Below are 15,396 nucleotides of genomic sequence, written 5' to 3'. Positions count from 1 at the left end.
TAACCTAACCTAACCTAACCTAACCTAACCTAACCTAACCTAACCTAACCTAACCTAACCTAACCTAACCTAACCTAACCTAACCTAACCTAACCTAACCTAACCTAACCTAACCTAACCTAACCTAACCTAACCTAACCTAACCTAACCTAACCTAACCTAACCTAACCTAACCTAACCTAACCTAACCTAACCTAACCTAACCTAACCTAACCTAACCTAACCTAACCTAACCTAACCTAACCTAACCTAACCTAACCTAACCTAACCTAACCTAACCTAACCTAACCTAACCTAACCTAACCTAACCTAACCTAACCAAAAGTGCCCGGTGAACATAAGAAGAATGATAGACAGCTACCTCAACGACAGGTGTGTCCGGGTCAGGTACGCCGGAGCGGAGTGCCGCCGGGATACGAGCAAGGGATGTGTGCAGGGGTCCATTGGAGGCCCAATCCTTTGGAACCTGGTGCTGGATCCCCTGCTAAAAGGTCTTGAGCAGCGAGGCGACTACTGTCAGGCTTTCGCTGACGACGTCGTCCTCATTTTCAGCGGGGATACAGCACTCGAAATCCAAAGACGTGCCAATGCCGCCCTCGAGTATGTTCGGGGGTGGGGCATCAGAAATAAGCTGAAGTTTGCGCCACACAAAACATGCGCCATGGTCGTAACCAGGAAGCTAAAGTACGATGTCCCCCTCCTGAGCATGGGCGGGGTCGCCATTGGCATGTCAGAGGAAATAAAGATACTGGGGCTCACTGTGGATCACAAGCTCACCTTCAACACGCACGTCGCAAATGTTTGTAAGAAGGCTATTAATATCTACAAACAGTTGGCCAGGGCGGCAAAGGTGAGCTGGGGTCTACACCCCGAGGTAATCCGCAGCATCTACACGGCGGCGGTGGAACCGGTGATTCTGTACGCGGCCAGCGCCTGGGCGCCAGCAGCCAGGAAAGTCGGTGTGCAGAAACTCCTTAATTCGGTCCAGCGAGGGTTCGCTCAGAAGCTGTGCGGAGCGTACCGCACCGTTTCACTGCATTCGGCACTTGTGCTGGCGGGGTTGCTCCCGCTCGACCTTAGGATTCAAGAAGCAGCCGCGCTCTATGAAAAGAAAAAGGGAGTAACTTCGCTGGCCGGTCGTGAGGTGGAACGGGTGGTGGCGTTCGCAGACACGCCACACCCGGCGAAACATACGGCCATGGGGTTCGTGAGCTTGGTAGATCAGTCTCATGTGGAGTCCCACAACAGCCAGGACATACGGTTCTTTACAGACGGCAGCAAGATCGAGGGCAAGGTCGGAGCAGCACTCTCCCTTTGGGATAGAGAGGCCGAGATCAAGTCCTCGAAACTCAGTCTGCCGTCCTGCTGTACTGTCTACCAGGCAGAACTCCTGGCCATATGCGTAGCCACTAGGCAAATACTGCGGCGCCGGGAGGGCACTTTTGGCATATACAGTGACTCGAAGGCAGCCCTGCAAACGGTCACCAACCAGAGTGCCCTCCACGCCCTGGCAGTGGAAGCAAGAGCGAACCTCAGTGTGGCTTTATCCCAGGGCAAAGTTACATCCTTGTTCTGGATAAAGGCACACGCTGGACTGGAGGGAAATGAGCGCGCCGACCACCTGGCCAAGGAAGCGGCTTTGAAGAACAAAACCAGGCCAGATTACGACCTCTGCCCGGTTTCATTCGTCAAGCGGCAGATCCGATTGGAGTCGCTGGGCGAATGGAATCGGAGATACGGGAACGGAGCGACAGCAGGGGTCACGAAGATCTTTCTGCCCGACGCTGCGGACGCGTACAGGATCGTCAGAAAAATTCTACCACGTGGGGTAATAACACAAGTGCTGACGGGGCACGGCGGGTTCTCCGAATACTTGCACCGCTTTAAGTGTAAGGAGAACCCATCGTGCATCTGCGACCCCAGTGCGATCGAGTCTGTCCCCCATATCATCCTAGAATGCCCTATCTTCTCGCGAGAACGGTGGACACTAGAACAGGAGTTAGACATAGAGCTGAGCCTGCAAAACATTAGCCACATAATGCACAAACGAAAAGCAAGAGAAAAATTCCTAGAGTATGCCGAAACAGTTGCAAATAAAATAATACGTAGGAATAAAGAAGCCTGACCCATGCTTCCACCTTATTAGAAATAATATGGCCTGGTAAGCATGGGGTATACACAAAAGATCGTCAATTTATTACATATATATATACACAAAAATATTTAACATTTATTTTATACAATTATACACAAATATTTATAATTTAAATTTTTACAACTACACACAAATATTTATAATTCAATTTTTACAATTATACACAAATATTAAATTTTTACAATTATACACAAATACCTATAATTTAATTTATACAACTATATACAAATATTTATAATTAAATATATACAAATAATAATACTGTACCATATAAAACTATACACAAAAATGACAATGTATTATATACAAAACAGATCTTATTAGGTATAATTACTGAGATTATATGATATAGAAAACACATGAACTACTTTGAAAAATATAAAATATATACAACCATTTAAATATATACGAATATTTATTATATACAAATATATATTTTAAAACGATCTAAGATTCCACGTATCATCAAAAAATTAATCAAGTTATAACAAAACAAACAAGTCTAAACAGGTCTCTGACCACGTCAGGGGAACAAGGGACGGCAGGAGTGGGTTTTAGCCGGTAAGAGTCCGGCACTACCCCTCGGGGTGTCCATGAGGATTTCCCACTCCTGCCACAAAAAAAAAAAAAAAAAAAAAAAAAAAAAAAAACCTAACCTAACCTAACCTAACCTAACCTAACCTAACCTAACCTAACCTAACCTAACCTAACCTAACCTAACCTAACCTAACCTAACCTAACCTAACCTAACCTAACCTAACCTAACCTAACCTAACCTAACCTAACCTAACCTAACCTAACCTAACCTAACCTAACCTAACCTAACCTAACCTAACCTAACCTAACCTAACCTAACCTAACCTAACCTAACCTAACCTAACCTAACCTAACCTAACCTAACCTAACCTAACCTAACCTAACCTAACCTAACCTAACCTAACCTAACCTAACCTAACCTAACCTAACCTAACCTAACCTAACCTAACCTAACCTAACCTAACCTAACCTAACCTAACCTAACCTAACCTAACCTAACCTAACCTAACCTAACCTAACCTAACCTAACCTAACCTAACCTAACCTAACCTAACCTAACCTAACCTAACCTAACCTAACCAGTCACGCGGACACCCCCCGCCGCGAGAACACGTGTACAGGCGAAGCTCCGCGCAAAAATTTCCTTCAAAAATCGCTACCAGTGGTATTTTTCTCGCGTAACATATCGTGTTGCATACCAAACTGTGCGGAAAAATCCGGCCTACGCGCGGGTGAAAGTGTGGTGAAAATCAGTGCAGCCGTTCGAGTGCAAAGTGCAAAAAAGTGGAAATTTGCAACAAATTTTACCTTTAAAAAATAACGCTGCCCGATTTACCGCGGTGACATACCCCTTTTTTGGTGCCGTCTTGAAGCTGAAAACGAGTTCTACATCCTGCATCACTTTGTCGATTTTTTCCGCCCACTAGGGCGGAAATACAGGGCAAAAACAAAAACCACGTGGCCACCGAGCCACGCATCTGCAGAACTTGGGAGGACGCAATCCAGCCATCTCAAAAGACCTTGCTGGGAGCTTTCATCTGCCGCATCAAGCTTGAAGATAGGTGCCCTAGTTTAAGAGATATACAATTTTGAAAATTTTGCATATTTTCAAAAAATTATAACTTTGATTTTGTCGCGACGACCCTCTATTTTTAAAATTGCTATTGATAGCATTAAGCGATATTTACAACATATCCAAATTTTATAATTTTATCTACACTAGTTTTTAAGATATTACTTTTTTAAATATTAGGGGTTACATGAGGGTTGCTAAATACAACCCCTAGCAATTAAGTAGGTATCCCAAAAAATTTGGAACAACATCTAGAATAGCAGCAAATTTTTTGGAGATTTTTAGTTATTTTTTTTTAAATTTTTAAGCACTTTTCCGTTCAAAATTCATTGTTTTTGTAAAAATAAAATCGGGGGTTGAGCCAAAAAATTTTTTAGCCCATCCATTGCATAGCTCTTTCAAAGACCTTTTCGGCAAGCTAAAGCGCGAATCTGTGGGACGCTTAGAACTCGAGGAATCTGAAGTTGAAATTTGGGGCGGAAATTGTTGCGAGGGCGGTGGAGTCCCGCCCAGTTCCGCCCAAACTTTCATATCGCGATAACTTCGGTTCCGGACGTCGTACGGACTTGCGGTTTCTTTTGCTGACCTCCCCCTAGCTTTCTGCATCCCCCCCATCCCCTCCCCACGTCTATAACATTTGACTTTTGGGCCTTGATATTAGGCCTTGATTCATATAGAGAGGACGGCGGGAAGAACAACGAGCCATCGCACGTTCCTGAGAGACGCTTCGTTTTAGAGATATTGAAGTGTAAAATTTGGCGGCCATTTTGGTCGGCCATCTTGGTTTTATAAAACACGCGATATCTCGGGTACCAGGAGTCGTAGAGACGTGCGGTTTTCCTCGTACAGCTTCCCTCTTGTTACTCTTTCATCTCAATCTCTCAGAACCTACCCCCCCCCCGTTCTTTGTACCCCCCCTTCCAATTTCAAACTTAATTAAATCCGGCTGTTGTGAACTTTAAATAACGCAGTAATCGAACATATTTGAGGCTCACCCCCTCACTTTGACCTCCCCCCCCCCTCTGAACCTTGGAGTTTTTGCGCGTAGGTTGTTGACGCGAATAAGGGGCGAGGGACCTCACTGTAGTTTTTAAGATAGACTTAGGTAGAACTAGGAATCTACCTAAAACTTAGTTTTAGATAAAATATTTAGTTTACAATTGTTATACATTTGTTATATAAATCAGAACTGACCCCCCTATACAGGGTTAAGTTGAAACTTGACAATTTTCCCCGTTTCCCTCGCAAGGCCTTTGCCAAACACATACAACACAACACACAATACACCACAAATACACACATACACAAGCAAACAAATAATGTATCGCACTCCTACAACGTCGGACACTTCCAAGAATGCCACACCTAGCCCCTCTGGTGGACCACCCGCAGTGCAGGACGCTGCCAAAACATTCATCCGGAGACCCGAGCGGAGTAGAAGGTCCGTAGACAACATGGAGGCGTACAAGAAACTCCAGGACAATTACGCGGCTATGTCAAGCGACAAACTCCTCCAGGAGTTAATGAAAACTTTCGAGGATATTCCTTCGAAAGTCCGCGAATATCCGCAAATGCGGAAAGATATTAAAAACTACCTGGAGATCCATTCGGACAGAGGCCAGCGGGTCCTCTACGAGCTCAGCAGGAGAATGACATGTCTGGAAGCAGGGACAAAAACACAACCACACACAAAAGGGACCTTAGCAGGAAACGACCAAGACGTTCTGGTGCGCCTGGATCAGGTTGAAACAAACTTGGAGACACGACTCAACCTCCTTGAGTCAAAAATGACCGCAGCTTTCGAAGAGCAAACTGCTCTCCGCGACGATGGTGGCGCTGACATCATCGACAAAATCATCGACAAAATTGACGAGGTTAAAGCGGCTGTTGATACCACGACCGACGATGTCAGAGTCATGGGCCGCTCTCAGCATGCCCTCGGCGATAAGCTCGATGGAATTGCCGGTGATGTTGCGATAGCCAAAGAGAAAATCAACCAGGTTGCCACAGGGACGGTCACGTGTCAGAGTCCCAATCCCAGGACTTACGCCAGCGTAGCAGCGTCCAATCAAGTATACCGGCCAGCACTTCACTCGATGGCGGTCACCTTCGAAGGCAATCTGGAGACTGCTGATGAGGTACTCGCCAGAGTGAAAAAGGCGGTTGATGCCAGGACCACTGGTTTAAGAATAAATAAGGTCAGAAAGGCCAAAAACCAGACCGTTATTCTAGGATGTGACACAGTGGAGGACCTAGAAAAAGTCAAGCACAGGCTAGAAAGTCAGGGTGAGGGACTAACAGTGGTACCAATGAAAAATAAAAACCCGCTAGTCGTCCTGAAAGATGTCTTCTTAGATAGCGATGATGAAGAAGTGGTTAAGGCGCTACACTCACAAAATGAGAACATTTTCAGGGGACTTGAAAAAACTGACAAAGAAATGGAAATAAAATATAAAAAAAGGACAAAGAACCCCAGAACAGCCCACGTCGAGGTCCAGGTAAGACCAATAGTATGGCAGAGGATGACGGAGTCCGGAGCCCTCTACCTTGACCTGCAAAGGATCAGGGTGGAGGACCAGTCTCCTCTCATCCAATGCACTAAGTGCCTCGCCTACGGTCATGGCCGGAAATTTTGCACCGAAAGTGTGGACAGATGCAGCCACTGCGGCGGACCGCATCTGCGCGAGAAATGCGCAGACTATATTGCAGGAAACGAACCGCAGTGCTGCAACTGCTCACACTCTAGGCAGCAGAAAACCGACCATAATGCATTCAGCGCACAGTGCCCAGTACGTCAAAAATGGGATTACCTGGCCCGCGCAAACACTGCTTACATCTAACTCACGAATTGTGGGGTGCGTAACACACAGTTCAGCACGAAACGCATACACAGACATGCAATGTAATAACTCAAACCGGGAGTACAAAAACCGAGAACACTTAGGAGGAATGAACAAAACTATGGAAACCGGAAAACAAAAAACAAATATACACAGATATGTAAACTATATAATGACTATATACAAGCATATCAATAACAACACACACAACATCAAACCGCACCCAACAAAACAATTAAAATACCAAGAAATAAATAGATACTGGAAAAGAAAATATGACAATAAATATATATAAAGTATGTATATATATATTATTGCCACTATTATAGCAGCAAGTAATAAATAAGTTTTAAAAAGTGAGTTAACTCAAGACTAAAAAATATTACAACAACTTATATAATAGAAAAAACAGGAAATCAATAAATAAATCATGTAAGCCCTTAAAAAATTGTAAATCTAGATCTAAAATGTTACACTAAAAGTATATTGTTTAAAATTAGTTAAATAGAATAAAATGGAAAAGTTTCTACTTTTAGATATAAGAGCATAGCCATAAGAAATAAGTTGTATTGTTAAATTGTAGTTTGTAATTGTAATATTTAGTAAAAAACAATGTCAGTAGAGATAAGCTAAATTAAGAAATAAAAATGTATATCTAGAGCGTAAGAATCAAACTAATGTAATCTAAACGACAACATAGTACTGAAACAAATTGATAGTAAATTAAGAAACATTAACTATTTCCTGTACTTGATAAAAGTTCAAGTAAATAAAGCCCCTTGATAAAATTATTTTCCCTGTTGTAACAAATAAAAGTAGGCCAAATTAGCGGGAGTCCCACCCGGCAAAGTGAAAAAGATGATGCATGAAAGGAGGTATGATGCTTGAAAGTGCGAGAGGCATAAATGCGAGAACTAGTATGCATGAGAAATATCAGAATAATAAGGTCCCGTTGTTCTCATGAACGGGGAAAAGCAGAAAAAAAAAAAAAAAAAAAAAAAAAAAAAAAAAAAAAAAAAAAAAAAAAAACCTAACCTAACCTAACCTAACCTAACCTAACCTAACCTAACCTAACCTAACCTAACCTAACCTAACCTAACCTAACCTAACCTAACCTAACCTAACCTAACCTAACCTAACCTAACCTAACCTAACCTAACCTAACCTAACCTAACCTAACCTAACCTAACCTAACCTAACCTAACCTAACCTAACCTAACCTAACCTAACCTAACCTAACCTAACCTAACCTAACCTAACCTAACCTAACCTAACCCAACCTAACCCTGAGCAAACCCAACCTAACCCTGAGCAAACCTAACCTAACCCTGAGCAATTCCTACAGGCCGATTGGGCTCTTGCCTGTATTAGGGAAGGTGTACGAGAAGATGTTGGTCGCTCGCCTTAGGTTCTCCTTGCTTCCCAGGATCAGTACTCGCCAATACGGCTTTATGCCGCAAAGGAGCACAGAAGAGGACTCCCTCTATACCATGGTGCAACACATCCGCAAGAAGTTGACACAAAAGAAAATTGTTACTCTTGTGTCACTAGACATAGCCTTCGACAGTGCGTGGTGGCCTGCCATCAAAGTCCGATTGGCTGAGGAAAAGTGCCCTGTCAACTTGAGACGAGTGGTCAGTAGTTACCTCAGTGACAGGACTGTCAGCGTGAGGTACTTGGGTTAGGAGTGCAAAAAATCGACGAGCAAGGGTTGCGTCCAGGGATCCATTGCGGGTCCACTCTTCTGGAACCTCCTACTGGACCCCCTCTTGAGCTCGACACTGGGGGCATCTACTGCCAAGCATTCGCCGACGACGTTGTCCTGATATTCAACGGCGAAACGGCGGCAGAGATAGAGGGACGAGCCAATGTCGCTCTCGAACATGTTCGAGCATGGGGTGTCAGAAACAAGCTAAAATTCGCACCGCACAAAACCTGTGCAATGGTTTTAACACGAAAGCTAAAGTATGACACTCCGCGCTTGAGCATGGGGGGGATCACGAAGGAGAAAAGACTAGCGGAGATGCCCTAACGCAGGTAGGTCACGCGCCTTCAGGTAGGTCAAATACGTCACGACTACGTCACGGCAGGCGTGGCTGGACACCGCCCATATATCGTCCTTTACATCAAACTGACATCTTGTCATGGTTGTATTTTTACCACAATTTCAACAGATTTTATTTGTTACTCGATTAAAACGATGAAATGCGCTATCATTAATTGTAGAAATTGCTCAGGATCCAAACTCAAACATACCATAGGATAACATTTCACGTGTAAGTAATATTTTAGCTTTAAAACATATTTTTTGCTAGAGACATCTGTCGTCGAATAGCTGCATTTCTAGAACCTCTAAGTGAATTTGTATTATTTTCGTATCAATCTTGTATCAATGTATATTATTGGTACCAATTTTTGCCTTAAAAAGCAGCTTCATTTTTCCTTGCATCCTACAAGTTTTTTTTATAGATTATTTACAAACCAAAACATATGATATATTATCATGAAAATTTAATATTATAAAAACACCATCTTTCGGTAAGTAGTCGACTTACGTATATCGACACCAGAAGTATCAATTAATGTAAGGGACAAAACACGTATTTTCAGGAGAGCCAAAAAACGATTTTATTTTTTTAAATCTCTCTATAACTTTTAACTGGTGCTTCCTATTTTAATTGTGTCTAGGACAAAGTTTCTTAGAATTTCTTCTTCTTTCATGCTATAAAGTTAATATTTTGGAATACCCAGCGGTTTAAAATATAGCATGTCCCTTACATTAAAAAAATATGTTTAGTTGTGCCTTACGTTACCAATATTTTATGTGTAAACCGTCAAGCATAGCGTAAGCAGCAAAACAAATAGAAAATTATACGAAATTCTACTGTAAAGAACTTTTATAGTATTGCAGTTTGATGTAACTATAGATTATCTACTAAAATTATGGTATTTTGATACTTTGGAAATAGGTTCTTTGCATGATTAATGAGCTTAGCTATCACAAATTTAAATGAAATTTAGGGATACAAAAATAAAACGATTTCTTGTTAAAATATTTTTATTATTTTCGACTTTTATGTCTGCGTAATTATTATAAATTCAACACACTAATCAGCCAATTTAAAAAAATATAATTATGTATTTGACTCCATGATCTTTTAGGATTGAACAAAGCTAAGGCCTTAATTAACAGTTGTACAAACTATGTACTTTTAATATTTACGGTTCATTGGTTTTATAATAAAAAAAGAAAAAATATTTTCTCAAACTTAATCAACAGTCTTATTTATTGAGTAATTGAATGAATGTACTGGAAACGAAAGACGATGAAAAAATATGAATTGACTGAAGAAAAAAATGAATAAAATAATATAAAACATGAACACTAATATATATATTATAACAAGAATAAATATATAATAATTAGGAATGGGCAGACAGATTAGACAGTGTCTGCGCCATACCTACGCCTAGTGATTTTTAATAGCAACAAGTTACACTTTGATGTGATACTATCAAATAATTATTTTTTGTTTTACGTTCACCCGCAAACTTTTTATATTACTCACTTCTATATTGTACACGGTTGCGTCGCCAGAAAATCTATAATTTCATTTTGTAAAATGTCAAGAATTCAGATTATTAAACCTGTATTGCGAAGAAACTGAGGTTTTCATTATTAAACTTCCAAATGTCCACCACTGGACATTAAATGGCGACCGTGACAGGACGGATTTGCAAAAATTCGGATCGACTACGAAGACAAAGGAATTCTCACTAAAAGGAAATCTACCAAAGATTCATCGTGGAGGACTACAGACGCAAGAACACTATAATAGAAGACAACTAAGCCAGCCAGGTCGGTCAGAAGAACTCGCCGCGCCCAGCCTTAGCTTCTACTCCGTCGAGGTTCACCGTCAGCCTGCCACGTCAGTCCGAGAATTTCGTCAACATCTGCGAGCAGCTCGTGTACCTATCAGTACCACAGCCACCAGCGAGGACCAGTGCAGCCAGAAGCAGCCGTCTCGCCTATCAGTTAAGTGCCATTCCTACGATTTACCCTAATACCTGAACCCATTTTTCCTATCGAAAAGGTCGCTGTTTGGTACACTCCACTTGTGTATTTCATTAGTTTAACAAAATATCTAGCAATTTTAAGGCTTATTTCAAGTAAACAATCAGTAAATCTCCTAAAATAGTACAATTAAAATCCATAATTTATTGTCAACTACCTACGTAATCATTTGTAAAATCATAAATTCATTAAAATAACAGTAATTTCATGAAAATAAGTTCATAAATAAATAATACTTGAGTATCTAAACACCTATTAGTAATTACATTCCCGATATTTTCATTCTGCTAGGTAATCTGAAGGCCTAAACTTAGCCACCCTCCCAATAGTGCGTGTCATTATTCTAGTTCACATTATTTCAAATATTTTGGCCGACTATTCCAGGGAATTCGGCGCCGCCCGACGTTGACTACCGCTAGCCGCGTTCGGGTGACGAAGCGTCTGCGCTTCGCCACGCGCCGCGCCGAGCCGCCGCCGCGCTGCTGCCGCGCTGTTACCGCGCTGCTGCCGCGTGGCTGCGTTCGGGCCCCAGGTGTCGCCGAGGGAGTATCAGATAAGAGTTGAACATATAACTTTATTCCTTCATTTTGCATTAGTGTGTTACTGTTTAGATTACTCAATCACCTATAATACTTTCTTAAGTACTAGTTTGTCGTTTGTTGTTGTTACATACTATTAATTAATAAACAAAATGTCTTTAAGCGAAGATAAAGACAGTAATGCAAAACAATTGAAGGAGCTATTTGCTAAACGTAGCTCGGTCAAAGGTCGTTTAACGAAATTTAAAAAGTATTTAGATGTAGTATGCTCTTTAAAATTATCAAAAACCCAAATTAAAGAGTTAGAAATTAATATTGATAAAATACGAGCTATGTCTAGCAAATTCGATGAACTACAGGCTCAGATTGAGGTTATTAATTGCGATAATATGGACTCTGAGATTGATGAACGTGATGGAATTGAGCAGATCTTCACCTCACATCTGGCAATTGCTGAAGAGCAACTTGACAAGTATAAGACTACTTCTCACTATTCTGATTCGCACAATTCATCACAATGTCATCACGATCAGTCAACTCATTGTCATCATGTTGATTTTAAATTACCACAAATACAAATTGCAAAGTTCGATGGCGCTTATTTCCGCTGGCTTGAGTTCCGAGATACCTATTTGTCGCTTATTCATAACAATGAGCGTATCAAGCCTATTCATAAGTTCCATTATTTGGTATCGTATCTCGAAAATGAAGCTGCGCGAATTATTTCTAATTTAGAGATTTGCGAAACTAATTATGAAACTGCATGGCAGCTTTTGTGCGATCGTTACGATAACAAGCGCCAGCTTATAAATCAACACCTCAATTCATTGTTATATTTTGAATCGACACAGCAACAACACAAACGTGAATCAGACAAGTCACTGAGGTTTCTAGTTGACCACGTAACAAAAAACTTGCGAGCATTATCAAGCTTAGCTAAACAAGATGAGCTGCTTGATATGATAATTATCAAAATTCTTATACCTAAGTTAGATAATCGTACTGCTATGAAGTGGGAAGAACACCGTAATAGTTTGTCCGATCTCCCCACTCTAAAGGACTTCAATAAGTTCCTAACTGATCGCGCTGATGTGTTAGCAACTATGTTCCAAAACAAGTCTGACACACCCAAGGCTACACAATCACGCCAAAATAATAATAATAATTCTCGTAGCACTAAGTCGTTTTCATCTACAGTTCAGAACACCGGCTCTGTCACTAAGCAGTGCGTTGTCTGTAAAGGTGACCACTGGATTTACGACTGCCCTACATTCCTAGCGAAGAGTGTTCAAGAACGACGAGACGAAGCATTTAAGTTGCACTTATGCTCCAATTGTTTACGAACTGGGCATCGTGCACGTGATTGCAAGTTGGGTCCCTGTCGTGAGTGCAAGCGTAGACACAACTCACTCTTGCATTTACCTAATTCTAACAATGCTAGCACAGGTAATACTAGTACAGTCAGCAGCAATAGCACTAACACAGATCGCGGTTCAAGTGAAATATCAGTTAATAATTCGATTAGTGATAATTTCGTAGAAAATCATATTCTTTTGTCAACAGCCATGGTAAACGTTATCAATCCTCAAACAAACAAGCAATTTCGAGTGCGTGCTTTATTAGACTGTGGAAGTCAGTCCTCATTTATTAGCCAGTCACTCATGAACAAGTTATCATTACAGGTATGTACTATAAATACTATAAACGTTATTGGTATAGGCAACAACTTAGCGGAACATGTAAATAAAAGTTGCATTGCCCGATTAAATTCATTTAGCAACGACTACAGTGTTGTACAATCATTTTATGTGTTGAACCAGTTAACAGGTGCTATTCCTAAACAATCTATAGATATTAGTCAACTTAATATCCCACGAGACATACAGTTAGCTGATCCCAATTTTAATCAGCCTTCGGCAATAGACATCTTGATAGGTGCGGACCTATTTTGGGACCTATTAGGATGTGATCAGCTAGCATTAGGTCATAACATGCCCAAGCTACGTAGCTCAAAGCTAGGTTGGCTAGTCGCCGGCCCTATTTTTCCAAGTTTAAGGAATCGTTCGTTACCAAAGAGTATTCCGTGTCATGTTTCAATCAGTGATAGTGACGAATGCAATAATTCCGATATTAATTCTCAATTAACAAAGTTTTGGGAACTGGAGCAAGTTCCAGATAAGCAATATTTTAGTAAAATTGAGCAGGCTTGTGAAGACCACTTTTATCGTAATACTTACCGTTTAGAATCTGGCAGATTTTGTGTTAGGCTGCCTCTAATTGATAGTCCAGATTGTTTAGGAGATTCTTACGCAATGGCCAAGAAACGATTATTGTATTTAGAAAAACGTTTCCGTAAGAATCCAGAATTAAAGTTACAATATTCAAATTTCATTCAAGAATATTTAGAGCTAGTCCATTTAGAGGAATGTCCGATTATAAATCCCGTTCCATCCTATTATCTTTGCCATCATGCAGTGTTTAAACAAAACAGTGAAACGACAAAGACACGTGTTGTCTTTGATGGATCGGCACGAACTTCCTCAGGTTTCTCTCTGAACGACCTACAGATGGTCGGTCCCAATGTTCAAGACTCAATCTTTTCTATTTTGATTCGAGCTCGTCAGTACAAATACATTTTGACAGCCGATATTGAAAAATTCTTTAGGATGGTTGAACTAGATGAAAAGGATCGTAATTTACAATTAATACTTTGGAGAAGTGATGAGTCAAATCCTATCAAAACTTTACGTCTAAAAACCGTCACTTATGGTCTCGCAAGTGCTACATATTTAAGCACCAAGTGTTTGTCAGTATTGGCAGAGGATTGCGATGATCAATTTATAGGTAATATTATTAAACACGATCATTATGTCGATGATTTGGTCACTGGATCCAACTGTGAGTCCGAGCTGTTATACATTCAGCGCAAGGTGTCGGACACTCTAAAATCTGCAGGGTTTAAACTACGTAAATTCAGGTCGAATTTACCAAGTATTTTGTCATCATCGGTCATTGATCAAAATGACAAGGTTAGTTTAAGCGGATCCACTAATACTTTAGGATTAAATTGGAATCCTAAAACCGATACTCTTCAAATATCAATTGTAATTCCCAACAAAGGTGATGTAGTTACCAAGCGATCTATACTGTCTACATCATTCAAGATTTTTGATCCTCTCGGTATTCTCAGTCCATGCGTGATTATACCTAAAATGTTACTTCAGTCCTTATGGCTCAATAAAAAGGGCTGGGATGAACCGGTTAGCTCTGATATTTTGGAATCCTGGAACAAGTTTATTAACAATTTAAGTTTTTTATCAGATCTACAGATCCCGCGATTAACGCTATGCGAAGCTCCTAGTTATATAGAAATACATACCTTTAGTGATGCTTCCCAAGTCGCTTACGGTGCATGTGTGTACCTGCGGTCACACAACTTAGCTGGTGATGTAAAGGTTAACTTACTGTGTGCTAAGTCTAAGGTGGCGCCGTTGAAGCCGACGACAATACCGCGTCTGGAGCTTTGTGCTGCTCTGTTGGCTGCAAAATTGTGCAAGACAGTTACCAGTTCTCTACGATGTGAGGTTGATCGTATCATTTATTGGTGCGATTCTAGCGTTGTCCTCAGCTGGTTGAATGGTAATTCTGCAAAGCTAAAACCATTTGTAGCAAATAGGGTTGCCGAGATTAATGAACTTACCGATAGTTCGTCGTGGCGTTATGTGCCGACTGATCAGAATCCAGCTGACCTGATCTCAAGAGGCGTAAGTCCAGATCAAATTACCAATCTTAATTTGTGGTGGTCAGGTCCAAAATTTCTAATACAGCCTGAATCTGATTGGCCCTATTTAAATAAATTAATAAATGAAACAGACTTACCTGAGATGAAATCCACTTCCGCTGTTGTCCAGGAACCTGTAACAGAAATTCTAAAAATAGATAAATTTTCATCGTTTTTAAAATTAAGACGCATATTTGCGTATGTAAATAGATTTATACATAATATTAGACATAAAAATCCTAAAGATAAATTATTTGGTAAATTTAGTGTTACTGAATTAGAATCATCCTTTACTAGCCTATGTAAAATTGCTCAGCAAACTTCATTTGCTGTAGAGTACAATATTTTGTTAAAAAATAAAAATTTAAGTAGCAAATCATCTTTCTTGTCACTTTCA

At 40.6% G+C, this 15,396-nt stretch overlaps 1 protein-coding gene across 1 annotated transcript; it reads left to right on the top strand.

Moving 5' to 3' along the window:
- The first annotated feature begins 346 nt into the window (after nt 1–346).
- LOC124642209 lies at nt 347–2,125 on the top strand. Its single transcript, XM_047180519.1, has one exon. It carries the CDS (start codon nt 347–349, stop codon nt 2,123–2,125), a length of 1,779 nt encoding a protein of 592 aa, XP_047036475.1.
- The last annotated feature ends 13,271 nt before the right edge of the window (nt 2,126–15,396 follow it).

Source organism: Helicoverpa zea, chromosome 24 (assembly GCF_022581195.2).
Source record: "Helicoverpa zea isolate HzStark_Cry1AcR chromosome 24, ilHelZeax1.1, whole genome shotgun sequence".
Taxonomy (NCBI): domain Eukaryota; kingdom Metazoa; phylum Arthropoda; class Insecta; order Lepidoptera; family Noctuidae; genus Helicoverpa; species Helicoverpa zea.
This window is presented reverse-complemented; position numbering and strand designations above follow the sequence as displayed.